The 27305-nt window shown below is 44.7% G+C and overlaps 1 protein-coding gene across 1 annotated transcript in view; it reads left to right on the top strand.

The window, feature by feature from the left end:
• The window catches only part of C1H8orf74 (chromosome 1 C8orf74 homolog), a 40731-nt gene extending 25512 nt beyond the window's left edge, over positions 1 to 15219 (top strand). Inside the window, exons 3-4 of the mRNA XM_060250042.1 lie at positions 3032 to 3432; positions 14813 to 15219. Of these exons, the coding sequence (XP_060106025.1) occupies positions 3032 to 3432; positions 14813 to 15079 (668 nt within the window). The 3' untranslated portion in view covers positions 15080 to 15219. The remainder of the gene's footprint in view (positions 1 to 3031; positions 3433 to 14812) is intronic.
• Positions 15220 to 27305: the final 12086 nt, after the last annotated feature.

Here is a 27305-nt window from a genome sequence, read left to right as displayed (position 1 = left end):
GAAAGGGACAGTCTGCTTTATGACTCTAAGTTCTATTATGCTGTGGAATGGCAGACACAATCTGAGAGGCCTTGGACATCGCTTCTGGCTGCGTAATTAAAAGTGACATCACCAGGACTTTTTTTTGTAGCAGGAACTCCTTTGCATATCAGGCCACATACCCCTGCTGTAGCCGATCCTTGAAGAGCTTACTGTAAGCCTTGTACTAAGAGCCCTGAAAGCTCTTAGACGATTGGCTACATTAGGGGTGTGTGGCCTAATATGCAAAGAAGTTCCTGCTAAAAAAAAGATCACATGGTTATCATCATAGAATTTTAGAAACATCCTAGAGTGCCCTGCAATGCAGTGATACCACTTCCAGTTATACATCTGGAAGTAACACCATGGCATCACTGGATGCTATTTTGGTAAGAGTCCCCAGCCTCTCAGGGGTGCCTGGCACAACCTGGCAACGTTTACTCTTGTTCCAGCTTGCTTTTAAAGCACTGCTTCTCCTGTGTTCTTGCAGCAGCTACTGCCTAAAGCCATATGTGTATTACTGAATCACATTGCTAAAAAACTGCTGTAAAGTTGTATTACAGCCCTGATGCATTCTGCCTTAAAAACAGAACAGATTCTTCTGTGTCATGTGAGACTGGATTTTAAAAAGTCAATGAAAACTAAATTAGGCATTCTTTTCTATATCAGGCATTAGTTTGTGACAAGGCTGCAACTCTGTGCTTCCTGCTACTGTGGATACTGCTGTCTACAGTTCTCTAAGGAATTATTAGAGCAAGGGTGCTTGCTCTCTGGAGGCTATTTCTTTTGTTTCTAACAAATGATGGATACTATCAGTGGATAAAGAGATGGTGTGAAAACCACTTCTCATTGTCTGCTTCAAACAGTTCTCAAACTGTTTAATTTATTGCAAGCTTTGTGGATGGATCACTGTCCTGTTTTGTTTCCACTAATATAATCCCAAATCCATATTTATTGGGATCTTTATAGTGCTATCTTATTGACCCATTAGATCTCTGCAAACAATAGGCTGAAGAAAGATGCAGCTTCTCAGCCCCACCCGACCCCTAGAGAAGTAACTTGAAAAATAAATAGGCTTGGATAATAAATGATGTCATCCTGATGTGTCCCATAAAGCAAATATCGCTTCGCACTAATTGCTCTGTTCTAACACAGCAGCTCCAAAATGCCTTTCCTTCTACATCTTCGGTTTGCAACACTTGCATGAATGCACATTAGATATTTGCTGACTTCAGCATGCAAAAAATGTGAGCTGTAGTAGTCTGTTCCCACCCCCTTTTCCTGTCAATCATGGTCTGTTCTCGCTTCCTCTTTTTGGGATGCTCTTAAATTTTAACCCTTTCCTTAATCCACACACTCTCCTTCATTCCCTATGAGTTGCTCTATACACTGTGAAGCCTTTGAGCCTGCCCCTAACAAGTCCCTCTCCATCAGGGGACATAAAAGGGAAGGGGGAATAGGAACTTTTCCAGGGCTGTTTTGGCCTCCAAGCCCACAGGCCTGGAAGACTGAGCAATATAATTGTGGTTGCTTAGCAACCTCAAAAATGGCCCTGAGTGCTCAGCTGGCATTATTTTCTTAAAGCTACAGGTGATATTTCCATTATTTTGAGTTTTAATAACCCAATATTTTCTTACACTCCCTTTTAAGTTTGTAAAGAAATTACCTGTACCTGATCCTAGCTCCACTTTGCAGCTCCATTGATGATATATTTCATGACACTATTCAGAATTAGATATATGAAACAAACAGCAATTTGCAGTGGGTAGTGCATAATTAGCATTCAACTGAGTGCACTGATAGCCCAAAATCTGCTCAGAAACTGATGCTAGATTTGGGAACCAGATGGAAACATCCAAGTTCCTGGACCTGTCTTGGTACCAGACAGTTGGTATGAGAGTATTATGATTCCATTGAATTGGTAGACAACTTCTACATGGATAGAGGCAGGCCTTTTTTTTTTTAGCAGGAATGCACAGGAACGCAGTTCTGGCTGTCTTGGCATCAGGAGGTGTGGCCTAATATGCAAATGATTCCTGCTGGGCTTTTTCTACAAAAAAACCCTATGTGAAACAATGGTGACATCAGGAGGTGTGGCCTAATATGCAAATGAGTGCCTGCTGGGCTTTTTTGGTAGGAAAAAGATAGAGGCTACACAAAGTATGAGAGCGGGATTGCACCCATTCATCCTACCTGTTGATTGTGCCTAGCTTGGCTTCCAGATCTGATGGACATAATGTTTGCATTGGGCACAAGCACATAATATCCAGTGGCCATTGGACCATACAATCTGATGGTTAATCCACATAAAATCTTGGAAAGAACCACATGATTTGGGCTTTCCCACTCAATTGTGCCTATTTCCCCTTCTTACTATAGCCCTCCTTTTGTCCATGCAAGTCCTGTGATCTCCCACAGTTTTTTTGGGTGATCAAAAGGAAACCCTCTTTTCTGTATCATTTGCAGTATAGCTGGTTAGCACCAACCTATTATGCTCATGTAAGGTCAAAAATGGGGCAAGGTAGGCTTGATCGTCATCTTTTCTTGTACAGAGCTTCATGCAGGTGCTCATCTGAATGGGCTTTTACCTCACTTTTCTTCCATCTTATGCAGGATTCCCAGGAGGTCTTTGGCTCCTGCCCCGATAGGGATGGCATAGGCTTGTCAGATCTCAGAAGCTCAGCAGGGCTGCCCTGGTTAGTACTTGGATGGGAGACCACCAAGGAAATCCAGGGTTGCAATGCAGAGGCAAATCACCTTGGTTCATATCTTACCTTGAAAACCCTACAAGGTCACCATAAGTTAGCTGTGACTTGACAGTACTTCCCACCCCCATTGTGGCTGCAGCCAGATCCTGACCCCACACCTTGACCAAGATTACTGTATCATGTGCCTTTCAAGCATAACTAAACTTGCAGCTTCTCTGAGTTTCATTGCAAGAAGTATGGGATGTAAATGCAATGATGAAACAATGTGAGACTTCCATAACATGTATTTCCCTTCCCCCTGCCAGATTTGCCCATTTCATGGGCCATCCAGATTCTACAAAAGAAGCTTACTGCCTTCCAGGTTAGGTTGCCTGCTGTCAAACTACATGCTGTGTATGATTACTTTCATAACACTTTCATCAGGCATTACTGGCTGTACCAGTTCACATTAGGGCAGGAGAGAGACCGCTGCCAAACATTTACAAGCCTCGAAGTCTGTGCTCCGCCCACACCTCTGCCACTGATGGAAGGCATGGATGTTGAAGTCTGGAAGTACCAGCAACAGCTAGCCACCTTCTCTGAGATGGAAGCCCAAAAGAGAACTGAGATGATGCTTATCCGAAAAACCCTGGACCGGGAGAGGGAACGTATGCTGCAGAAAGTGTATAGTGATGTCCGACGACAAGCACATGTCCTCAGCAAAGAGGTAAATTGGGAAAATGGAACATACAAGCATGTCCTGAGTAGACATAGATACGTTATTGATTTATTTATATCCTACTTTTCTGCCCAACAGGGATCCAAAGCAGCTTACATTGTTCTTAGGATAAAATGAAGGCAGGGGAAATAATTTGTGAGGTAGGTTAGGATGAAAGGAAATGGCAAGTCCAAGGTCATCCAGCAAGCTTCCATGGCAGATCAGAGATCTGAGCCTGGACTTCCTGGTCTGACACTTTAACCACTATCCAGTGTACCATACTGGCTCATACTTGAACAGGCTCTGAACTGATTGGATTCGTATTCATTTAGCTATTTTTTCACAAGGAACTCTATGAGAAGGAATTCGGCACAGACACTGAACAGCTTTACCACAAATGTTTTTTATGCATCCTAACTTGCCAGTTCCCAGAGTTCTGTGGGGAAGAACCCATGACAGCTAAAAAGTAGTTAATGTTTGGAGTGGAGATGGATCCCCTGATTCTTGGTATGAACTCTGAAAGTATTACAGAGTGAAAGACTTGGAAATCCTATTGAACTCTTTGCCAAGGAGCAGAAAAATCAACATCCACATTTTCTCTTCTCCACCTGCGTCACTGAAATTAATTGCATTTTCAAAAAGCAGAATGTGACACAAAAAGGCAATTTTTTGAAGCACATAGATCTGGGGGACTCTGAGACTGATTCCTCATTTGTTCTGCCCTAATGCTTCTGCTTACGCTGGCTCACGTGATCAGTTTCCTATCAGTTGCTGTGTGGGCGCATTGTGATCCACATTTCCCTCGCAGCTACTGGATCTTATTTTTTGGAGATCCAGAAGCTGCGAGGGAAATTGGAGGGAGTCGCAGATCAAAATGCACCTCCGCAGCAACTGGTAGGGAACTGACTGCTTGAGCTAGTGAAAGCAGAAGTCTGGGGGAGGAGCGACTGCTAGTGAGGAATTGGTCTGAAGGTTCTTTCTTATGTGGCAATAACTAAATTACCAGAAGAGGGATATATATAGGTTCCAGCCCTGACCTTCATAGTCTTACTGTTGCCTCCCCCAGCTCTTTCCTTGACTCTCTACAGCCATGAACAGGAGCTGTAGCTCAGGGGTAGGATCATAGAATCACAAGAGTTTTAGGGGGCATACAAGCCATCTACCTATGAGCATTAAGACTCAAGTTGAAGCCACAGCATATCAAGTTAAAACATTCTTAATAGACACTGAGAAAAACTTTGCCTAAGATCTTAGAGAGTTATTTCCAGTCAGAGTAGACAGACACTTTGAAATAAAGTAAGTTCAGCCAGCTCTGGACCAACCAAGAACACTTTATTGCAAGAAGAAACAGTCACAGAGGCAAAACTGCAACTATATACAATCCGGCCATGGTTAACCATGTCCCCCTAGCAGGCAACAGTTATTCCTATTGGCTTACACCAGAATCCTTCATTTGCATCTCTTTGTTATGAGTAGTTACATGCCTAGCATCCTGATTGGCCAGTTCTTCCATGCTTCAGGATCCTGGTTTACAAGGAGTGCCTAACTGAAGCTTGGGTAATAAGGACCCAGTGAGATGCAATACATAACATACTTCCCCAATGGTATCAGGCAGGCTTTATGTGTTTGTTGTCTCTAATGATCCTCTCACTATCTGCTACTGCCAGGTGGCCACAGGTTGTTTTATCCCCATCAGTCCACATCCCCTCATGGTACTCCAAGTAGTACTGATTGGTGTTTCATCTCCTATCCCAGTCAAGTCTTACAAGAAAGCTGTGGGTTGTGACTCAAGGAAATGTTCTGATTTCCTCTGTCAACCCTCTACACCTCACTAAGTTTTTAGAGACACCGTTGCTTCATCCACAGATGCTGGCCGGAGCTTCTGCACTCAGCCAGCAAATCAATCACTACTTGCAAAAGCCTTCAGCTTATTTTGTGAACTGACAGAATGTGGATTTCTGTAGTTAATGCAGCACTTCAGGCTAGGCATTTGGCTGCCTCTTCCAAACTGTCTCCCTCGCTTTCTCTCTGGTCTCACTCTGCATAATCAAGCCATGACGAGTCTATCAAGCTTGAGACGGAAAAACGCCCTCCTGCCCAGGCATGCTTTTCTGGGTCTCCTCCACCTGGAAGCAAATTTACGTAAATAATTTAATGAAACTCTGAAGCGGTTTTCATTGTCAGGCTGTCTGTTGAGTGGAATTAATGGGCCATTAATGCCCACGCGTGGATGTCTCACTGCGCTTCCAGCAATGGCGGGTGAGTTCATGCAAAGTCAGAGAATGTCACCTTTTGAACTCCAATGAAGAACTGGGGCGTCAGTCCCAGAGGATATAATTGGTTGTTCAGTGTACCATCCTATACATTGCTAGGGAACTCCCACGCTCGGCCTTCCCAACGCCTCGATTTTGCCACACTACAGTCAGTCAGGGCCTTCAGCCTCTATGAATCTCTTCCAGTCAGCAGCTCTCAGGAGGTTGCCTGGAGACCACTCACTGTTGCATGCTTTCTGGTTTATTTATTTGTTACCCCATTCTCCCAAAGCTCAGGACATAGGGGTGCCAGTTCCTGGTTATAAATACCCGGAGACTTTGAGAATGGAATCTGAGGAGGGCAGTTTTGGGGTGGGGAGGGACTTCAGTGGGATTTAATGGAGTCCACCTTCCAAAGCAGCCATTTTTTCCCATGGGATCTGATTGCTTCACCTGGAGATCAGTTGTAATCCCAGGAGATCTCCAGCCATTACCTGGAGGTTGGCAGCCCTAGCAGAATGGCTACAACCATGTAAACAAGCTATAAATTCTTATTTCCACGGTGAACACCCCTCAATAGAAAGAGGTCAAATATATTAGCCTGTAGACTATCACTAAAACAAATCCATTACAGACAGATCAATTACAAAGTTTCAAAGAAAAGCCCTATCAAATTGCACAGGTTTACAGGTCTTCAGAAATGCAGGAAGGGATGTGGCCTTCCAAACAGTATCCACTGAAAATCCAGTGGAAAAGGCTCCCAAATAGGTGGCAGCAAGCAGTACAGACTGGTTGCTGTGAAGACAACGTGGAAAGGAGTTGTTGCATAGGTTCATACAAGGAGAGGCGGACCTTCAGGTACATGAAGGATTTTAAAGGTCATGAACTGAACCCAGAACCCAAAGGGCAGCCAGTATAATCATTTTAATATTGCAGAAATATGGATGAACCAACAGGTCCCTGTCAACAAGCTAGTCGACTTCTTCAGAAATAACTTAAACGAGTTGTCTTCAAGGGAAACCCTACACAGAGTATGTTACAGTAATCTAGTCTTCTGACTGTCTTTGACATGTATTGCACGCATAATGGCTGGTTACCTCCTGACCCACTTGAAACTCTAGGCCCCTACACTATGTTCTTGGCTACTTTCCAGCCTTGTCAGCACAAAGCTGTGTTCCCAAGCCACACCCTGTGAACGCAAAGAGGGAAAGCATAAAGTCATTGAGAACATATCTGGCAAACATCAGAGGGCTGAGGGCCAAAGCAGGTGTGATGGTGGCAGCCATGTTTGTTTAGGTATCTGCCTTGCTCGTATAGAAAGTGGGTAAAAGTGTAGTCTATTTGTAACCTACATGAACATGCACAAATGAGGGAATCTGAACCTTTCTCACTCTTTTGCCTTAACTTCCCATAGTCTGTTACTCCCAGCACCCTTAGAACCACATTTTTAATCTAGAGTTGCCATCTCTGGGTTGGGAGATTCCTGGAGAATTGAGGGTAGAGTCTGGAGTGGTAGGGCTGGGGAAGGGAGAGGCTTTAGTGTGATGTAATGTCATGCAGTCTTATCTTCCAGAGCAGCAATTTCCTCCATGGGAATTTATCTCTGGAGCTGTAATTCTGGGAGATCACCAGACCCCACCTGGAGGTTAGCAACCCTATTTGTATCACCCCTTTGAGCAGGCCAATTCCAGGTTTAGTAGGACCCTGGGCAGAGAGTTCTTAGGGGCCCCCTCTCCTGCTCTGACCACCTCCAGGAACCCCATTGATGCCCGACTTCCAGCCCACCCACATCCCCCCTATGTGTGTCATTCCTTTCCCCACCCATATGTGCATCGATTATATGACCTTTCCCCAATTGTACTGGGTGGTATGTGCATATGGGAACGTCACCACTGTTCCTGCTAGGAGTGCCACCATTCTGCACCCCCTGCATGTCCTTCCCTGGCAGCAGGTGGTTGAGGGGCTATGTGACAGTGGGCCCTGCCAGAAATCCTGGGCCCCAACAGCTGCTCCATATCAGGATATGCTGATGCCAGCCCTTCCTCCGAGTCATTCAAGGGGCATACATGTTCTCCATTTTATCCTTATAATAATCCTGTAAAGTAGATTATGCTGAGTGAGAGTGACTAACCCAAGATTTCATGCCCCCACTCTCATGCCTTTTGAAATGAAAGAAGTAGAGCTCCTGTTTTATATACAGAAAGTCTCTGGTTCAATCTCTGACATCTTGAGTGAAGGATCTTAGGTAGTACAGTGGGGTAAAAAGGTTCTCTGCCTGCCACATTAAAGAGCTGCTGCCAATTAGACAGCAGCCAGACACAAGTACACAAGAGCCTTGCTGGATCAGACCAGTGGTTCTTCTAGTCCAGGGGTGGGGAACCTCCATCCCAAGGGCTGTTTGCAGCCCTCGAGATCACTTGGTGTGGCCCTTGGGGATTGCTGGGCTGAACTGTGCCATGTGGCAGCCTCCCTGCAGCCTGGCTGGCCAATGAGGGTCATGGGGCCCAGCCACACTGTGCAGCAGCCTCCCCAGGGCCCAGCAGGGATCACAGGGCCCAGATGTACTGTGCAGCAGCCTCCCTGGGACCTGGATGGCCGGCCAGAATTGCTGAAGGGCCTGGAAGAGTTACTGTCACAGTTCAGGTACGTTTCCCCCTCATAAGAACATAAGAGAAGCCATATTGGATCAGGCCAACGACCCATCCAGTCCAACACTCTGTGTCACACAGTGGCAAAAAATTTTATATATACACACACACTGTGGCTAATAGCCACTGATGGACCTGTGCTCCATATTTTTATCTAAACCCCTCTTGAAGGTGGCTATACTTGTGGCCGCCACCACCTCCTGTGGCAGTGAATTCCACATGTTAATCACCCTTTGGGTGAAGAAGTACTTCCTTTTATCCGTTTTAACCTGTCTGCTCAGCAATTTCATCGAATGCCCACGAGTTCTTGTATTGTGAGAAAGGGAGAAAAGTACTTCTTTCTCTACTTTCTCCATCCCATGCATTATCTTGTAAACCTCTATCATGTCACCCCGCAGTCGACGTTTCTCCAAGCTAAAGAGTCCCAAGCGTTTCAACCTTTCTTCATAGGGAAAGTGCTCCAGCCCTTTAATCATTCTAGTTGCCCTTTTCTGGACTTTCTCCAATGCTATAATATCCTTTTTGAGGTGCGGCGACCAGAACTGCACACAGTACTCCAAATGAGACCGCATCATCGATTTATACAGGGGCATTATGATACTGGCTGATAGGTTTTCAATTCCCTTCCTAATAATTCCCAGCATGGCGTTGGCCTTTTTTATTGCAAATGCACACTGTCTTGACATTTTCAGTGAGTTATCTACCACGACCCCAAGATCTCTCTCTTGGTCAGTCTCTGCCAGTTCACACCCCATCAACTTGTATTTGTAGCTGGGTTTCTTGGCCCCAATGTGCATTACTCTGCACTTGGCCACATTGAACCTCATCTGCCACGTTGACGCCCACTCACCCAGCCTCAACAGATCCCTTTGGAGTTCCTCACAATCCTCTCTGGTTCTCACCACTCTGAACAATTTAGTGTCATCTGCAAACTTGGCCACTTCACTGCTCACTCCCAACCCTCATTTCTTTATTTCCCTTTCTTTTCATTTCTCCCCCCATTTCTTTATTTTCTTTTCTTTCCCCCTTTGTTTACCTTTATTACCCATTCTTCCCTCCATTTCATTTCCCTTCCTTCCCCCCATTTCTTTATTTCCTTTTATTTCTCTTTCTACCCCCTTTCTCCCTTCCTTTCTCTCTCTCTCTGTGGGGCCTGTGCGGCGGGCATTGTGAAGGACTGCTGCTGGGGTACGTGGGTGCCTTTACAGGTCTGCTGGGAGCAGCTGCAGTTTCCACATGAAGGGAGAAAGCGGTGGCAGGGATGGGGGGTGGGAGCCGGCTGCCACCAGTTCAATTTGCACTTGATTATCCCAGATAGTGTGGCCTAATATGCTAATGAGTGTGTGACCTAATATCATAATATTAGGGAATGTGGTCTAATATGCTATTGAGTTCCTGCTAGGATTTTTCTACAAAAAAGCCCTGGACCCATGCAGTTGCCTAGGGTGGCGGGCCATGTGGGTGTGTGTATGCGTGCCAGATTAGGTTCTCCCCACATGACTTCAAATAGAAAAACAATTATTTGAATTGATTTTGCTGGCCTGAATTGTTCTTCCTCGGCCAAGCACTGTTTTTTAAGTTGATAATTTTGTATGGCCCGCGAATGATGTTATAAATATCCATATGGCCCTTGGCAGAAAAAAGGTTCCCTACCCCTGCTCTAGTCGAGCATTCTGTCTCACACAGTGACCAATCAGCTACTCCAGAGGGCCAGCAACAGAGCTTGTAGAATGAGGCCTTTCCTTGATGTTGCCTCTAGGCACTGGTATTCAGTGGTTTACTGTCTCTGAATATGGAGGTTCCCTTTACTCACCATAACTAGTAACTACTGATAGACCTATACTCAATAGATCCAGCTAAACCCCTTTTAAAGCTGTCTGTTTCTTAGTGATTAGTAGATATTACGTCTACCAGGTCAGCATTATTTATTCACTTTCTCAGATAATTCCAGAAGGCTGGTAAGGCGGGACTTCCCTTTTCAGAAGCCATGCTGATTTACTCTCAGCAGGCCTTATTCCTCTCTGTGCTTGATAATTCTACCTTCAATTACAGTTTCTACTAATTTGCCTGGGACAGATGCCAGTCTAACTGGCCTGGTTCCCCTCTACATCCCTTTTTAAAAATTCGTTTAACATTTGCTACTCTCCAGTTCTCTGGTACAGTGATCGGTTGTAGTGACAAGTTCTGTATACTGATTACTACCTCAGCAATGTCATATTTGAGTTCCCTAAGACTCCTTGCATGTATGCATCAGGATCTGGAGGCATTGTTTTTTTAATTTCCTTAGTAGTTCTAGAACTTCATGTCTTGTTACCTCAATTTGACTTGGATCTTCACTCATTTCCTGAAAATAGTACATGCTCTACACTTTCTGCAGTGAGCACAAATGCAAGGAATTCATTTAGCTTCTCTGCGATCTCCCTATTTTCCTTCAACAATCCTTTTATTCAAAAAATTGAATTTTTGTGTCACATTCTGAACTGAATTTTTAAAAAATGCAATTAATTTCAGTAATGCAGGTGGAGAGGAGAAAACGTGGAAGTTGATTTTTCTGCTCCCTGGCAAAGAGTTCAAGCCTTTCCCAAGCCTTTCATTCTGTAATAATTTCAGAGTTCATACCAAGAACCAGGAGGTCCACCTCCACTCCAAACATTAACGACTTTTTAGCTGTCACTGCGCTGGTTCTCTCTAGACTTTTTAAAAAAAGAGTTTTTATACCACTGTTATATAAAATCTTCCATTGGCTACGGATGAGACGGCTAATTGTGGACCAATACCAGGTTACCTTTTCAGGGGAACATAATAAAGCTTGTGGTGGTGGAGCAGCTCCAAGGATTTTTGAATAACACATCTGCTGTTGATCCATTTCAGTCTGGCTTCAGGCATGGATTTGTAACTTAAGCATGTTTTGTTATACTGGTGTATGACCTTCCTTTTTAGCTGTACAGAGATAGTCACCCCAGTTGGCATTTGTAAGATCTATCCAGCGCCTTTGACAAAGTTGACCACTCCATTCTTACCCATCAGTTGGAAAATTGAGTTGTCATTAGGGAAGCAGTTCTGTAATGGTTTTGGTCTTTTCATTCTGTTTGTATGCAGAGCTTCCACTAGAGGAGCAGAATCAACAGGATGGAATTTGTCCTATGCAATGCCACAGGGTTCTAGTCTCTCACCTATGCACTTCAATGTTTATATGAGGTTGCTAAATGAGATTGTCTGAAGGTTTGGAGTTGAGTGTCATCAATATGCAGATGACACCAAGATGCATGTCATTATCCAAGCCTCCAGGTGCATCCATCATGCCCCTGAACTACTGCTTTGAAGCCATTTTCCAGTGGTGAAGAAAGAACAAACTGAAGCTGAATCCACACAAGTCAGAAGTGATGCTGGTCAGGGAGACCAGATGTTTTAGAATTCTATTTTTTTTATTTTTACATGTGTGTGTGTGTGTGTGCGCACGTGTACCTGGAAGTCATGTTGACCTTTGGTCACTAACTCCTACTTGGGGCCTGGAGGATATTCAGAGAGGTGGCTGAATAGAGCCTGCCCCTGTCCTCCTGACAGCTGGTATTTCAAGGAGGTCTTGCATCCAAGTACTTGCCAGAGTTGACCCTGTTTAGCTTCTGAGATCTGATGAGACTGGGCTTGTCTGGGTTATCCAGGTCAGAGCATCTTTTAGAGTGTTTTAGAGTGATTGCATCTAGTTGTAGTGAATGGGTGGGGTTGGCTTTTGCAAAGCATTTTCCGAGCTTGGGTGCTCAAAAACAGGTGGTGTAGTAGCTAAGAGGGCCTTCTTTTGGCAAATCAGATGCTGCTAACTCATCCTTTTTAGAATCAGTTGATCTGGCCATGCTGATTCATACTTTTGGAACCTCCTGGTTGGACTGCTGTAATGTGTTCCACATTGGTCTGCCCTTGAAGACAACCAAAAAACTCAGAATTCAACTGCATGATTACTGTCAAGCTTTAGTAGTAGCCAACGGCAAATATCTTGCCTATCTTAAAACAGCTATATTGGCCAGCATTTTTTTTTTCTGATTACAATTCAAGGTATCATTTATGACCTTTAAGGCTCGTTATGGCTTAGACAGGGGTGTCAAACTCATTTGTTATGAGGGCCAAATTTGATACAAATGGGATTTTGTGGGTCCAGGCCATACATATCATAAAATGTAGTGCCAAGTAGTAGAATTATAAACTTTATAAAACATGCAAACAAAATTAAGGATATTAATTTTTAGCTTAAAATACAAACCTGCTTAAAACTCTTGTGATACTTTGTTTAAAATGGAAAGGTGGGGGAAGAGTGGGATTTGGCAATGCAATTTAAAAAAACCAAAACATGAAGGATCACAGCAGAAATTAAAAACATAAAATGCTCAGAGCCAAGGAAAACAATGAAATGGCATTGCAAGCTTCTCCCCCCCCCCATCTTGCCTGTCCAGAGGAAGGGATTGGGGGAGGCATTCCGGAGTGGGAGAGGATGCTGTGCATGGCACACTCTAGTATTTGCATGAAACTTTATGGGGGTTTTGCCCTTAAAACCATAAAGCTTGCCCAAATATCAGAGCATCCCTACACAATGTTGCTGTTTGGGGGTGGGATTTCCCCTGCTGGCCAGCTGGTTGGTGGTGGATTAAAGCCCCCAAAAGCAGGGTAACTCCCACTGGGACCTGGAGATTCTGCAAGGGCAGTTTATTTTCCAGGGTTTTTGATGTTTTAGAAATGAAAGGCATCTTCTTGGGGGAAAGGGGGTTTATTGGGGTTTATGATATTAATTTTAAATTGGGATGTTTCCCATTATCTATGCTACCTTTAGCCACAAGGAAAGGTGGGATATAAATCTTTCAATACATAAATAAATGAACAGCATGTAGTTAGGTTGTTAGGTGGTTTCTCCCTTGCTGGTGTAGCTATTGATACAGCTCAGTAGCAGTGGGACTTCCCCATGGTAGGTTTTCCTGTCATTTCCTTTCCCCGGTTCCCGGCAACAGTCATCTTCCCTCCCACACATTTTTTTTTTCAATAGGCAGTTGAATATCATTCTGTCACTATAATGTTATAACAAGTTGCTTAATAGGTCCTCTTAATTCCCAGTTCTCATTTTAAAAAATAAGGTTCTAGCCCCTTCCATTGTGGAGACAAACCTTTCCCCTTATCTCTCTGCAGCAAGATATGTCGGGGAAAATGGCTGCCATTGAGGCAAGAAAATCTAAATTTTCCCACCCATATGGCAGCCTCCAGACTTTACTGCAATCACAGCAAAGTAGGTTTAAGGATGTTCAGAGAAAAGCTGGGGAACCCCAGATGGTACACAAATGCACCATGATGGTCAGGGCAAGAAGAGGGCAGGGGGTGAAGCTTTCCAAAATCATTGAACCAGGGCAGTGATCCTTATGGAAATTGTCTCAGTATAAAGCAGTTTCATATATTTCTACGCCTTATAAGTCTCTAGATTCATGTTTGTATCGGACCTTTCCTAAACTGCCTTTTTTTAGCTATAGGTGATACTGAATTCACTGTCTGTTCCTGAACTCCCCCATTCCACTCTTTCCTGATTCGTGTTATGGGGCCTATGTAGGTTCTCTGCTCAGTACTACACTGTTCGTTTGAAACAACTAACTCTTGAATAACAGAGTAACAAATTTGCAAATTAGAAAAATTGCACATAGTATGTACTCCTCAATATGTATTTTGCATATAGAATACTTGTAAATTATTACTAGCTTGATATCAAGTCTCACTGTATGTATGTAACCATGTGGGAAGTATTTCTTCTTTGGGCCATTCTAGTTGTGATTTCTGTTGTTCACATGCCTGCCCCATTCATGAATAGATCAGAAGGTCAGGATCTAAATTTTACAAGCAAAGGTAAACATTAGCAATTCCTTCCCCCACCCACCATCTTCTGTCCTCTCCTACTCACTTCCAATATGAGAGTCAAGCTGACATAAAAATGCTTGCTGCAGCAGAGCAAGGAGTAGTATATTGAGTGTGGGTTCAACTCTTCCTGTAACCCTCTTCAGTCATTACAGTTTTGGTGCTTCAACACTATGCAGCAGGATAGCAGGCTACTTGTGATCTTCCCAAAAGATGAAGTTGCCATTTTGTGCAAACATGGCAACATGCCAAGTTCCCACCTTCAGTATGCATGAACATCTACCCTTCAAAATCTGGATTTCTGATTGAGCATGCTCAAGCTGGAAAGTATTCATGTTGTCCCTGTTCATGCAAATGGCAATCAGGCATTGAGAGGATCATGCATGGTTGTAAGCAAATCCTGGTATGCTACCTTATGGCAAGTGGTCATCTATATTCACCACAGAGTTACAGGTAAGCTAAGGGGTGGTAAAATTCACCTCTCATACCCCTTCAGAGGCCAATGCAGATGAGTTGGCAAGTAGATTCCAGCATTCCTGAGGTAAATTTTCCCTCTGTCATCCATGGTCACTAAGCAGAAACCAAGGTGAATGTTGGTTTACTTTTCAGGCTTTGGTGTGCCTTGTCAAAGAAGCAATTAAGACCCAGATCCAGAGTCTGTGCGAGATCCTCCAGAATGAGATCCAGACCACCTTTGACATCTTACAGTTAAAGCTCCAGAAGAAGACCCTACTGCTCAACCCCCCGGTTCCTTATCCTCCACCACCTAGCCCCGAAGATAAAAGGAGATCCAGCAAAACTTCAAAGAAGCAGGAGAAAACAAAGGAAAAGGAGGAGGGTGAGGAAAAGAAAAAGAAGAAGAAGAAGAAGAAATAATTTGCATTCAGGCTCACACACATAAAAGCATATGTTCCTTCCCAATTCTTATGCCTTCTGTCTTGGAGTCTAAGGCATAATTAGATTATTAGACTCTGACTGAGATGCACCACTTCAGACAGCAAGTGGTGTCTCACATGACTGAATACATATATATATATTAAAAAAAGCCCTTCATACATAAAATAAGAGGATTATAGTCTTTCATGACATACTAATGTTCTATTTTCAGGGAATTTTGTGTGTGTGTGTATGGAGGAGCTTCCTCCATCATGTGAGGCTCCACCAGTAGTCTGAAGTAGTATAGCCCAGGCATAGGTTTGACTACCCCTGTGAGAACTTGACCTGAAACTCTTCATGCTCAGGAAGAGAATAGAGATCTACAAACTCAGAAACCTACACCTGTGTGTGCCTAAATGTGTGCTGGTGTTGTAACCAAGTATTGTTAGCATTGAATTTTTGAGCCATTGGTTCTTAGGATGGTACCCAATGCTGAATGGTGCTCTAATTGTTCTTAAGACCCAGCTGTTCTTAATAAAGTGAGAGGTTGACCATCCTTTTAAACACATGCTTAAAAACAACAACAACACCTTTGTTGTTCTGTGAAATTCCATTGGAACAACTGCCAACATCACACAAAGAAAAACTGGGTCACATATCTAAACCCTCCCCATTTTAATGCCAAAGATAATGTCTTTCCCCATTTTCACTGAAGACTCTACTCTACCTTAGTTAATAATTTAGAAAAGGTCTACCCCTGCTTTTCTATTAAAATAACACTCAAGACAGCTTACATTTAAAAAATACAATACAGACCTAAAGAAATCAAGTAACATAGCTGTCAGTCATAACTAGGGTGTCTTTTTTGAGCAGAAATGCACAGGAATACAGTTGCAGCTGGCTTGGCATCAGGGGTGTGGCCTAATATGAAGTTCCTGCTGGGCTTTTCCTACAAAAAAAGCCCTGGGCCACGGTCACACTCACCATTAAATCCATCCCTAACCCGTCGCTATTATACCCCGCAGCTTTTTTACAACGAAATTTCCTGATCAGACATCCCTCCATCCTTCAGTTCTAAGCAGCGTTGGTCCCATCGTTGGTTGATCAGAGGTCTCAACCGGGCCTCATTTTTTGAGAGGGCATTCCCCACTCACGCAAGTGCAGTACCGTGGGATATTGTGCTTGGCTTTTTTTTTTTAAAAAAAAAGGTGCCAGAAAAGGTGGGCAATCTGCCCCCCCCCCCATTTACACACCCCGCTGTGGTGTTTAAATGGGGGGGGGAGCATGGCAACTCTCTTTGCTGTCTCTTCGCCTGGCGGGTAGACATCAAAGGTGGGTGAGCTTCCTCCCCCCCCCCATTTAAACACCCCGACGTGTTTAAATGGGGGGGGGAGCATGGCAACTCTCTTTGCTGTCTCTTCGCCTGGCGGGGAGACAGCAAAGGTGGGTCATCTTCCTCCCCTGGCAGGGAGACAGCAAAGGTGGGCGATCTGCCTCCCCCCCCCCCATTTAGGAAAGGTCTCCTGTGCAAGCACCAGTTTTTTTTTTACTCTGGGGTGATGCTGCTTTCACAAAGTTTTCACGGCAGACCTTTTACGGGGTGGTTTGCCATTGCCTTCCCCGGTCATTACACTCCCCCCCCCCCCCCCCCAGCAAGCTGAGTACATATTTTACCGACTTCGGAAGGTTGGAAGGCTGAGTCAACAATTGCTGGCGCAATACTATCATTTGGAGTGGGCTTTTGCAGGGAAGTGGATGTGCGCTTGCGACGAGTCGGCTACAATGGAGCGTTCAAACATAGAAAGTACGCGCGGGAGTCGTCGGAAGCATTCTTATTCTGGATTTAATGTACTATCAAAAAAGTCTGCGTCTCAGTCGTGGCAGTTCGGGACATGAACGAGCCAACGACCATTGCCAGATTCTGATGTTTGGACAACCGCATAAAATCCAGCATGCATCTAGCTTTCATCCATGCCCATCTCGTCAGTTTATGTGCGTCTGACCTCGGCCCTGTTCATAACAGCAATGCAATAATAGCAGCAGTGCCTGCGCTAATCAACAGCAGAAGCCACTGGCAGAAAGAACAGTCAACACCATGTCAGGTGTTTAGTTCACATGCCCTCTGGATGGGTTTTGCAGGTTTCCATAACCAAAGAATGGGATTCTTGGGCAGGGGATTCCAAAGTCTAAGGAGTGGTATTGGTTGAATAGGCCCTATCTTGCTATCGGTACACAGAGCAGACCATGGGCTGCCAAAATTACATCGCAGGCAGGTTTGTGTGATTGAGTGGAGGTAGTCCTCATCCCCTTTAACTAATCTATATAGAGATTTAAAGGTTCCAAATTGTATCTGGAAATATATATAATCACTGATGGTATATGAGAGGCCACACTCTTTTCAAGTCTCTACCACTTCATTCTGCAGATACAAACCAGGCTTTGGCTCCTAGGAGAAGAAGAAAAGAATTTATACTCCAGCCTTCACTTTGAGTCTTAGAGCAGTTTACTTTCCCTTCCTCTCCCCACAACAGACACTGAGAAGTAGTTGGGACTGAGAGAGCTCCCAAAGAACTGCTCTTGAGAGAACAGCTATGAGACAACTGTGGCTGACCCAAGGTCAGCCAGCAGCTGCATGTAAAGAAGTGGGGAATCAAACCCAGTTCTCCTAGATTAGAGTCCTCACACTTAACCACATCACAAAACTGGCTCCAAGAGATACCAGTTTTAATAAAGTTAGCTGTGAAGTCAGAATCTAAGTCAGTGTCTTTAGTAAAGAAAAGGCTCAAGAAAAAATGCAGGGAGGGATCAGATACTAGGATCCAAAGAGAGTTCAGCGTTCTCAACTACCAACAAGTGGATCAGGCTGAAGGGCTGCGCCTGAAGATAATGCCTTTGTACCTCCAAGGTATATTTCATTGGTCCTTCCCACCAGCTGATCTCAGCAGATCTCATTGATTCCCCAGTCAGTATGTGCAATTCTCCTGCTAGCTATCTTAAGTGTTCTTAACTAATCCTGAGCCTTTATTGATAGAATTTAAAAATCCAAATAAATCCATAGAATACATTTGACAAGATACATAGTATAGGAGAATTAATAGCTTTAGGGTTTGTAGAATCTTTCGGGCTCAAGTGCCGTGTTCTACTGGAGAAAGTTTTTCTTCCAGACGTTTCGTTCTCAGCTGCGGAGAACATCAGTGGCGTTGCAGCCAGAGCAGGCGCTCTGACCTTCTTGGCTGCTGTGCATTTCACACCACTCAATGCACAGCAGCCAAGAAGGTCAGAGCGCCTGCTCCGGCTGCAACGCCACTGAGGATGTTCTCTGCAGCTGAGAACGAAACGTCTGGAAGAGAAACTTTCTCCAGTAGAACACGGCACTTGAGCCCGAAAGATTCTACAAACCCTAATGATGTTACCAGCCGTGAAAACCTGAAATCTTTGATAATTAACAGCTTACTAAAAAACCATATTTTAGGCAAAAGCCAGAAATGTCAAGATGGCATTTGCCCTCTCCTCCCACCCAGTTCTTCCTCTTTAGTGGCCTCTTTCCATAGCTTCTTTCAGTGAGTCAAACAGGAAAGTAGGTCAGATTCTGAGTTCCACCCTTCAACTTTCAAGCTTCTCAGCCATCCTTATTTTAGAGACTCCCACCCCTCTCTGGGGTTTTAGGGGAAGATCAGACACTATGTTGGCTAATCCCCATCATCTGAGCAGATCTGACAGTTTCCTTCCTGATACGGCTGGTGTTCTGCTTACTCCAATGCTCATGGGGAAAAACGATGCTGAATGACAGGGCTTCAAACTTTCTGTAAACCAAAAGAAATGGCAGGCAGGGAAATAAGGTGATAGAGGCAGGTAAAATGAGCAGGGCACCTACTTTAGGATGGGATGCTCAAACAAAATTGCTTCCTTCCCTGCAGCAATTATTAATGATGAAAATAATTACAGGGGTAGCTTATTGTTTCAATGGATGAGGCACTTCCAGAGGAAAATTATTATTGCCATTATAGCAAACTGCAGTCCTTTATAAGGTTTAAGGTTTATTGGATTTATATCCTGCCCTCCCCGCTGAAGCAGGCTCAGGGTGGCTCACAACCAGCAAAATAAGAACAAGTTACGGTAAACAAAATGCTTAAGAACAATTAAAACAGTCTGGTGCTAATTGTATCTGATGTTTTCTCGCTTCAGATGGCATTCATTCTATATTCAATGTATGGGAAAACAAACCTCTGTGTGCCCTGAGAGTTGTCATTTTTTAAAAAAACCCTATGATTTCCAACTCCCATTGCTGTATTTTTAAATTATAAATTATATAAATATATAAAATTATATATCAGCTGTCTCTCCCAGGAGGATGTCGACAGGATCTTGGCTGCAGTGAAGCCCACAACCTGTCCCCTGGATCCGTGCCCATCCTGGCTTGTTAAGGCAGGTAACATTCAGGGGCCCTTGGTGGAGATTGTTAACCTATCCTTGTCATCAGGGGTATTCCCAGCCAAGTTAAAAGAGGCAGTGGTGCGCCCACTTTTGAAGAAGTCTTCTCTGGACGCTTCGGTCCTGGCCAATTATCGCCCAGTCTTGATTCTACCGTTTCTGGGTAAGATAATTGAGAAAGCGGTGGCAGAGCAGTTTCAAGCAATCCTGGAGGACCCATCTGTCCTCGATCCCTTCCAGCCTGGCTTCCGTCCTGGTCATGGGACGGAGACTGTTCTGGTCGCCTTCACAGATGACCTTAGAAGGCACCTGGATCAAGGTGGATCAGCGCTGCTATTACTGTTAGATCTCTCAGCAGCGTTTGATACGGTCGACTACGATCTAATGACTCACCGCCTTGCCAACACTGGAGTTCAGGGGGTGGCATTACAGTGGTTTTCCTTCTTTCTCCGTGGTCGGGGACAAAGGGTGGTGATTGGTGAGCAGTCCTCCCTGTGTCACCCACTAGAATGTGGTGTACCACAGGGAACTATTCTCTTGCCAATGATGTTTAACATCTATATGTGCCCCCTTACCCAGATTGCTAGAGGTTTTGGGCTGGGTTGTCACTGATATGCAGATGACACCCAGCCCTATCTGTTGATGGACGGCCATTCAGACTCCACCCCAGACCATCTGACCAGGGCGCTGGAAGCAGTGGCTGGTTGGTTGAAGTTGAGCTGGCTGAAACGTAATCCAACTAAGATGGAGGTCCTGTATATGAGTTGCGGGGGGCTGGGACCAAGCATCTGGCTCCACACCCTGGATGGTGCACCTCTTGTGCCAGCTCAGAAGGTGAGCAGCCTGGGTGTGACACTGGATGCCACCCTTTCTATGGAGGCCCAGATCAAAGCTGTTGCACGGTCTGCCTTTTTCCATCTCCGGCAGGCCAGGCAACTAGCACCTTTCCTAGTTCCTCAGGACTTAGCTACAGTGATCCATGCAATGGTCACTTCCAGGTTGGATTACAGTAACTCGCTCTATGCAGGCTTGCCCTTGAGGCTGACCTGGAAGCTCCAGCTGGTGCAGAATGCGGCAGCATGATTGCTGATTGAATCACTTGTACGAGCGAGCAGTTGGCTGATGCTGCGCAGTCTGCACTGGCTACCAGTTGAGTACCGGATCCGCTTCAAGGTGTTGATACTGACATTTAAAGCCTTGCGCGGCCTGGGACCGGCATACCTGAGGGACCACCTCTTCCCATATGAGCCCCGGAGGTTGTTGCATTCGGCCTCCAACATCTTCTGACCATCCCTGCCCAAAGGACATCCGCCTTGCTTCGACCAGGGCCAGGGCTTTTTCAGCCCTGGCCCCAACCTGGCGGAATCAGCTCCCTCTGGAGATTTAGGGCCTCTTGGATTTGTTACCATTCCGGAGGGCTTGTAAGGTGGAGCTGTTCCGCCAGGCCTTTGGCTGAGGTGGGCGGGCGGGCGGGCATCCATAATTAGTCACGCCATCTAACTGGCCTCCCCCACACTGATACTAACTACCATCTGAACAGGGACTACCATCTGGACTGGAGGAGATCAGGCCATCGTAACTGGCATTTTTGGACACCTAGGATAGGTGTCTACCTTTTCCGCGCTGCCTTGATTTGCATTTAAATTGAGCTATTGGCTCAACTGTCTTAAATTTTAACTTTTAAAATGTCTTAACTGTTTAATTGTTTTATTTATCTATGTATGTATGGTTGGTTTTCATTGTGTGATATGTTGGAATCTGCCGTGAGTCCTTATGGGAAAGGAAGGAATAGAAATCCACCAAATAAAATAAATAAAAAATAAATAAAGCAAAAATGCATATTCAGGATCAGGAGAGTTGCCAGCCTCCAGGTGAGCCCTGGAGATTCCCAATATTACAACTAAATCTCTAGATGACAGAGATCAGTTCCCCGGAGAAAATGGCTACTTTGGAGGGTGAACTCTGTGGTCCTGTACCCTAATGAGGACCCTCCCCTCCTCAAACTCCACCCTCCTCAGGCTCCGCCCCCAAAATCTCCAGGTTTTTCCTCACCACAGATCAGTTATGCCTTGGTAGTTAGGGGATCCTAACAAGGCTTAAGTCATCTGTGTAGTAGAGAATGCATTCTTTTTTAAGAAATCTGAAGTGTATTGCTAGGTCTGACCAAAATCCATTTAGGACTCCAAGCTGCCCCTCAGTTGAAAGCATCACTGAAGCCCCTTTGCCAACTATAATCACTTTTGGAATACAATTGCCAACCTCAAGGTGGGGTCTGTAGTTTTCCTGCAATTACAACTGGTCTCCAGGCTATGGAGGTCAGTTTTCTGGAGAGAATGGCAGAGGGTGGACTCCATGGTATACGATGATGATATTAGATTTATATCCCACCCTCTACTTCGAATCTCAGAGTTTCAGAGCATCTCACAATCTCCTTTATCTTCCTCCCCCACAACAGACACCCTGTGAGGTGAGTGGGGCTGAGAGAGCTCTCATAGAAGCTGCCCTTTCAAGGACAGCTCTTCGAGAGCTTTGGCTGACCCAAGGCCATTCCAGCAACTGCAAGTGGAGGAGTGGGGAATCAAACTGGGTTCTCCCAGATAAGAGTCTGCACATTTAACCACTACACCAAACTGGCTTTGTTACTATGAAGTCTAGGAGAACAGAAGGACCTACAGAGAGTGTGTGCTTAAGGACTTCCATTGCTGCCATATGTTAGCTCCTGAGCAGTCCTTAATAATCTGGCTGATAGGAGGCAGGAAGCTTAAATTTTAAATTTGGATTTTGGTGGCCTCACAGGATGAGGAAGATAGATTCAGGTAGTCTGAAGCAGCAGAACAAAGGTCCCATGGCACCTTTAAGACCAATACAGTTTTATTCAAGCTATAAGCTTTTGTGTGCAAGCACACTTCTTCAGATACAATGAAATGGAAATTACCAGTCCATACATTTAGGTAGAGGATGAGCAGTAAATTTGCATATAGTATAATGAAGATATTTAACAGATTCAAGGACCAAACAGGAACAACAAGCTTAGTATATGATTACCATTTGTTTGGGTTTGATTTTGGCAGGAGACATAGTGAGGAAAATAAATATGACAAAATTGGAGATTGATGTCCAGATGTATCCTTAATTGTGGAATGCTGAGAGTAATTAACTGCGTGCTGACCTTTCACCTGGATGTGACATCACAGGATGACTCCACAGCATCACTAAACTCCCTCTCTTCCTAAACTCTGCTCTTCCCAGACACCATCCCCAAATCTTCAGGAATTTCTCAAGTCAGAGGAAAACCCAGGAAAAGGGTTTTTAAACCCCTTTTCAGCCCTCTTACTATTTTTCTGATGAAAATTACTCCCCTCCCCCAGCTGCCTTTACCTTTTCTGAGAGAGATAGAAGTGCCCATTTCCCCTTCCTTCAAGGCCAGAAATATGGTTAGAGTTTCTAATTTTCCACAGTTAAAGAGTGCAAGGGGAAAAGGCTGAGAAACCATTCTCTCTTGTGTATGAATCCCTCCATTCAAATTGCTACATCAGCTGCTCCACTGTGCAAGAACTAAAATTATCTCCAAAATTAATCATGGGCACTATATAGGTGATGCTTTGCCATAAGCAGGTCTGACTGTGTGCAGTGCTACTAATCCTAGGTGCGCTGCCTTGTGCCCCATAAAATATGAATACCTAACTTAACAGTGTAATATTTCTGGATTCAGTCAAGTTGCTTTGCACTGCGAGCTCTTATTGAAGTTTAGATTCTCAGGCATGTGGTGGCTAATTTGGATCTAGTTCATGGCCCAGCGCATGTACAGGTACACATACACATACACATAATTTTTCTGACCTGAAACAGCCCTGGGGAACTGCTGTTTGTCCGCCTGGAGATGCATGTGTATTTATGGATTACAAATGTATCCAGGGCTTTTTCTGAGCAGGAACTCACAGGAATGCTGTTCCAACTGGCTTGGCATCAGGGGGTGTGGTTTAATATGCAAATGAGTTCTTGCTGGACTTTTTCTGCAAAAAAAGCCCTGTGTGAAACAATGGTAATATCAGGGGTGTGGCCTAATATGCAATGAGTTCATGCTGGGCTTTTCCTACAAAAAAAGCCATGCATGTATCAATGTACCCCATGTACATTTCCCTAATAAGGAAAATAGGGGCTCTCTCTGGAAACTCCACACTCATCTTACATTTTTTAAAATTTATCTTCTAAATACAGTATGTCAGAAGTGAGTACACCCCCTCACATTTGTAAATATTTAAGTATATCTTTTCATCTGACAACACTGAAGAAATGACACTTGGCTACAAGTAGTGAGTCTGCAGCTTGTATAACACTGTAAATGTGCTGTCTCCTCAAAATTACGCAACACACAGCCATTAATGTCTAAACTGCTGGCAACAAAAGTGAGTACACCCCTAAGTGATAATGTCCAAATGGGGCCGAAAGTGTCAATATTTTGTGTGGCCACCATTATTTTCCAGCACTGCCTTAACCCTCTTGGGCATAGAGTTCACCAGAGCTTCACAGGTGAACATAAAGATGGCCTAGGCTATAAGAAGATTGCCAAGACCCTGAAACTAAGCTGCAGCATGGTGGCCAAGACCATACAGCAGTTTAACAGGACAGGTTCCACTCAGAACAGGCCTCGCCATGGTCGACCAAAGAAGTTGAGTGCCTGTGCTCAGCATCATATCCAGAGGTTGGCTTTGGGAAATAGATGTATGAGTGCTGCCAGCGTTGCTACAAAGGTTGAAGGGCTGGGGGGTCAGCCTGTCAGTGCTCAGACAATACGCCACATGCTGCATCAAACTGGTCTGCAGGGCTGTCGATCCAGAAGGAAGCCTCTTCTAAAGATGATGCACAAGAAAGCCCGCAAATGGTTTGCTGCAGACAAACAGACTAAGGACGTGGATTTCTGGAACCATGTCCTGTGGTCCAATGAGACCAAAATAAACTTATTTGGTTCAGATGGTGTCAAGCATGTGTAGTGGCAACCAGGTGAGGAATACAAAGACAAGTGTGTCTTGCCTACAGTCAAGCATGGTAGTGGGAATGTCATGGTCTGGGGCTGCATGAGTGCTGCTGGCACTGGAGAGCTACAGTTCATTAAAGGAACCATGAATGCCAACATGTACTGTGACATACTGAAGCGGAGCATGATCCCCTCCCTTCAAAGACTGGGCTGCAGGGCAGTATTCCAACATGATAATGACCCCAAACACACCTCCAAAACAGCCACTGCCTTTCTAAAGAAGCTGAGGGTAAAGATGATGGACTGGCCAAGCATGTCTCCAGACCTAAACCTTATTGAGCATCTGTGGGGCATCCTGAAATGGAAGGTGGAGGTGCGCAAGGTCTCTAACATCCACCAGCTACGTGACGTCATGGAGGAGTGGAAAGGACTCCAGTGGCAACCTGTGAAGCTCTGGTGAACTTTATGCCCAAGAGGTTAAGGCAGTGCTGGAAAATAATGGTGGCCACTCTAAATATTGACACTTTGGGCCAATTTGGACATTATCACTTAGGGGTGTACTCACTTTTGTTGCCAGCAGTTTAGACATTAATGGCTGTGTGTTGCGTAATTTTGAGGGGAGAAGCACATTTACACTGTTATACAAGCTGTAGACTCACTACATTGTAGCCAAATGTCATTTCTTCAGTGTTGTCAGATGAAAAGATATACTTAAATATTTACAAAATGTGAGGGGGTGTACTCACTTCTGTGACATACTGTATATTTGTATTTGGGGGTATTCAATTTTTCTTCAGGGGCTGCACTCGTCCATGGGAGGCATTACCCCCAATGCTCCCTGTGGCTATGGGCCTGAGTCCAAATTATTGCTGTTATTTATTTTTTTTTGTTCCCCTACTTTATCAATCCCTATGGGTGGGGGGAGATACCAAACCCTTAAAATCCATCGTAGTTATTCAACATCATTTTGCACATGATGTTGTGTGAGTTTTCTGCTGTTAAGTGTATACACAGGGAGGAAGAAGGGGGTGGGGGGGAGAGAAACATTATTTTCCCTCCAAAGCACAAACAATTCCTGATTTTCTCCTCAGCCCTCAGCTTAGTATAAAGGTAGCACCAGGACTCATAACATCCGGTTGGAGGGGCAGGCTACTGTTATCAGACAGGAAACAGCGCTGGACACATCCTCTCCTTAGTCTCAGCAGCAAAAGCCACCTCCAGCAGCAAGATTTGGCAGGAAAACACACAGCAGAGCGTCTTAATCCTTCTTCTTAACACAGCAGGAGCCTGCCTGTCCTTTGGGAAAATGACACTCCTTTCCTTTGCCCAACAGATCAGAGTGGGAGAAAGTTTTCTGAGCGAGAGCTGCCGGCATTGTGTATCTTAACTGACATGTAAATACAGGAACGCCACCTTCTTCTCCCTCAAATCTTTTTCCTTCCCTTTTTGGAACCTGGTCTCCTGATTTAGCCTAACTTCTGGCTACCAACAGTGAACTTTCCTTCTTAGAATTGTTATCACAAGCAGTTAAGGCAAGTTTGCAGCCCTTCAAACAAAAGTTTGAAGGGCTGCCAGCACTGACTCTGCTCACTCATAGTTGAGACATGGGCAAAGGGGACATTAACCTCTGCCTGTCCAGTATGAACAGCTTTGGCAGAACCCTCTCCTGAGATGCTGGGAGTCCTATGAATGGAGCTTCCCAGTGCACAACCACGTAAAAATCAAGCAGATGTGGGCCTGATTCTGACTGGGACTGAAGGGGGAGGGGATCTAGCATGTCCTCCATGCCATTCTAACAACCCTAAATAAAGTTCCCTCCCCTCACACCTTGGTCCCAATCTGAAACCCAGTGCACCTCTTATGTACAGAAAAATAAGCCAGACACTGTTTACACAACTTCAGCATCATGTCTGCTTTTGTCCTGCCCTGCATGAGCCAAGACACAGACAGACAAATGAGAGAGAGCAGTTGAGATGCCAGAGAAGAGAACTCTGCAAAAGTGTCTATTCATAAAGGGCACGAAGGGGTGAAACACCCCTTTGCCTACATAATGACCTGCAAGGGCAGCAGGGGGGGGGGGGGAGAGCAGTCAAAATGAGTGGTCTCTGGGATAAGAAAGGAATCTCCTGAAGTCACTACTTACCTATCTCTATAGTAAGTTTCTCTAGCGTCCAAAACTTTGCAAGATAGGTCAGTTCTACAATATGTTTTGCAAGGCGTTGGCTTATGGGTAGACTAGACAAGGTTCTTAAACTCATGACAGAAGTCTTAGATGCAAGATCTTTGAGGGCTCCAGATCAGAAGGATGCAGAAAAGTGAAGCAACATCCCTATTTCCTTTTTTGGCTGACAGATTTCTACCTCTATAAATTCTGGGTCTGGCAGTCAAGGAAGACCACCACCTGTTTCTTTGACTTCAAGGAAATGATCGCTTAGGGAAGCACAGTCATCCGTGGGCTAAGTTCCAGGGGCTATCCGGGAAAGGTGATGTAATGATGCCTCATGAGCACTATGCTATCAGAGCAATTCACAGAACAAGCATTTGGGCTGTAGTCTCCATGGCCTTGACTTTTCTTTTTTAAAGGAACCCCTTCCCCATCTTCAATGTTCTTCCATGCTCTGTGAAACAGCTCTCGGGCACTTCAGTGCTGTTTGTGCAGGAAAACTTCCTTGTGGGTTCCACTTCAGAGCACTCTAAACTCACCGCCGGAGGACCACACAACAAAGCTACTGCTGCAAGTCATAGAAAAAGGTCACTTCCTTCCCTTTGACTCAACATGGTTTTGAAGGTGCTGTCTAGACAGTAGCTTCCCCACATACA

The sequence above is a fragment of the Heteronotia binoei genome, chromosome 1, assembly GCF_032191835.1.
Source record: "Heteronotia binoei isolate CCM8104 ecotype False Entrance Well chromosome 1, APGP_CSIRO_Hbin_v1, whole genome shotgun sequence".
Taxonomy (NCBI): Eukaryota; Metazoa; Chordata; class Lepidosauria; order Squamata; family Gekkonidae; genus Heteronotia; species Heteronotia binoei.
This window is presented reverse-complemented; position numbering and strand designations above follow the sequence as displayed.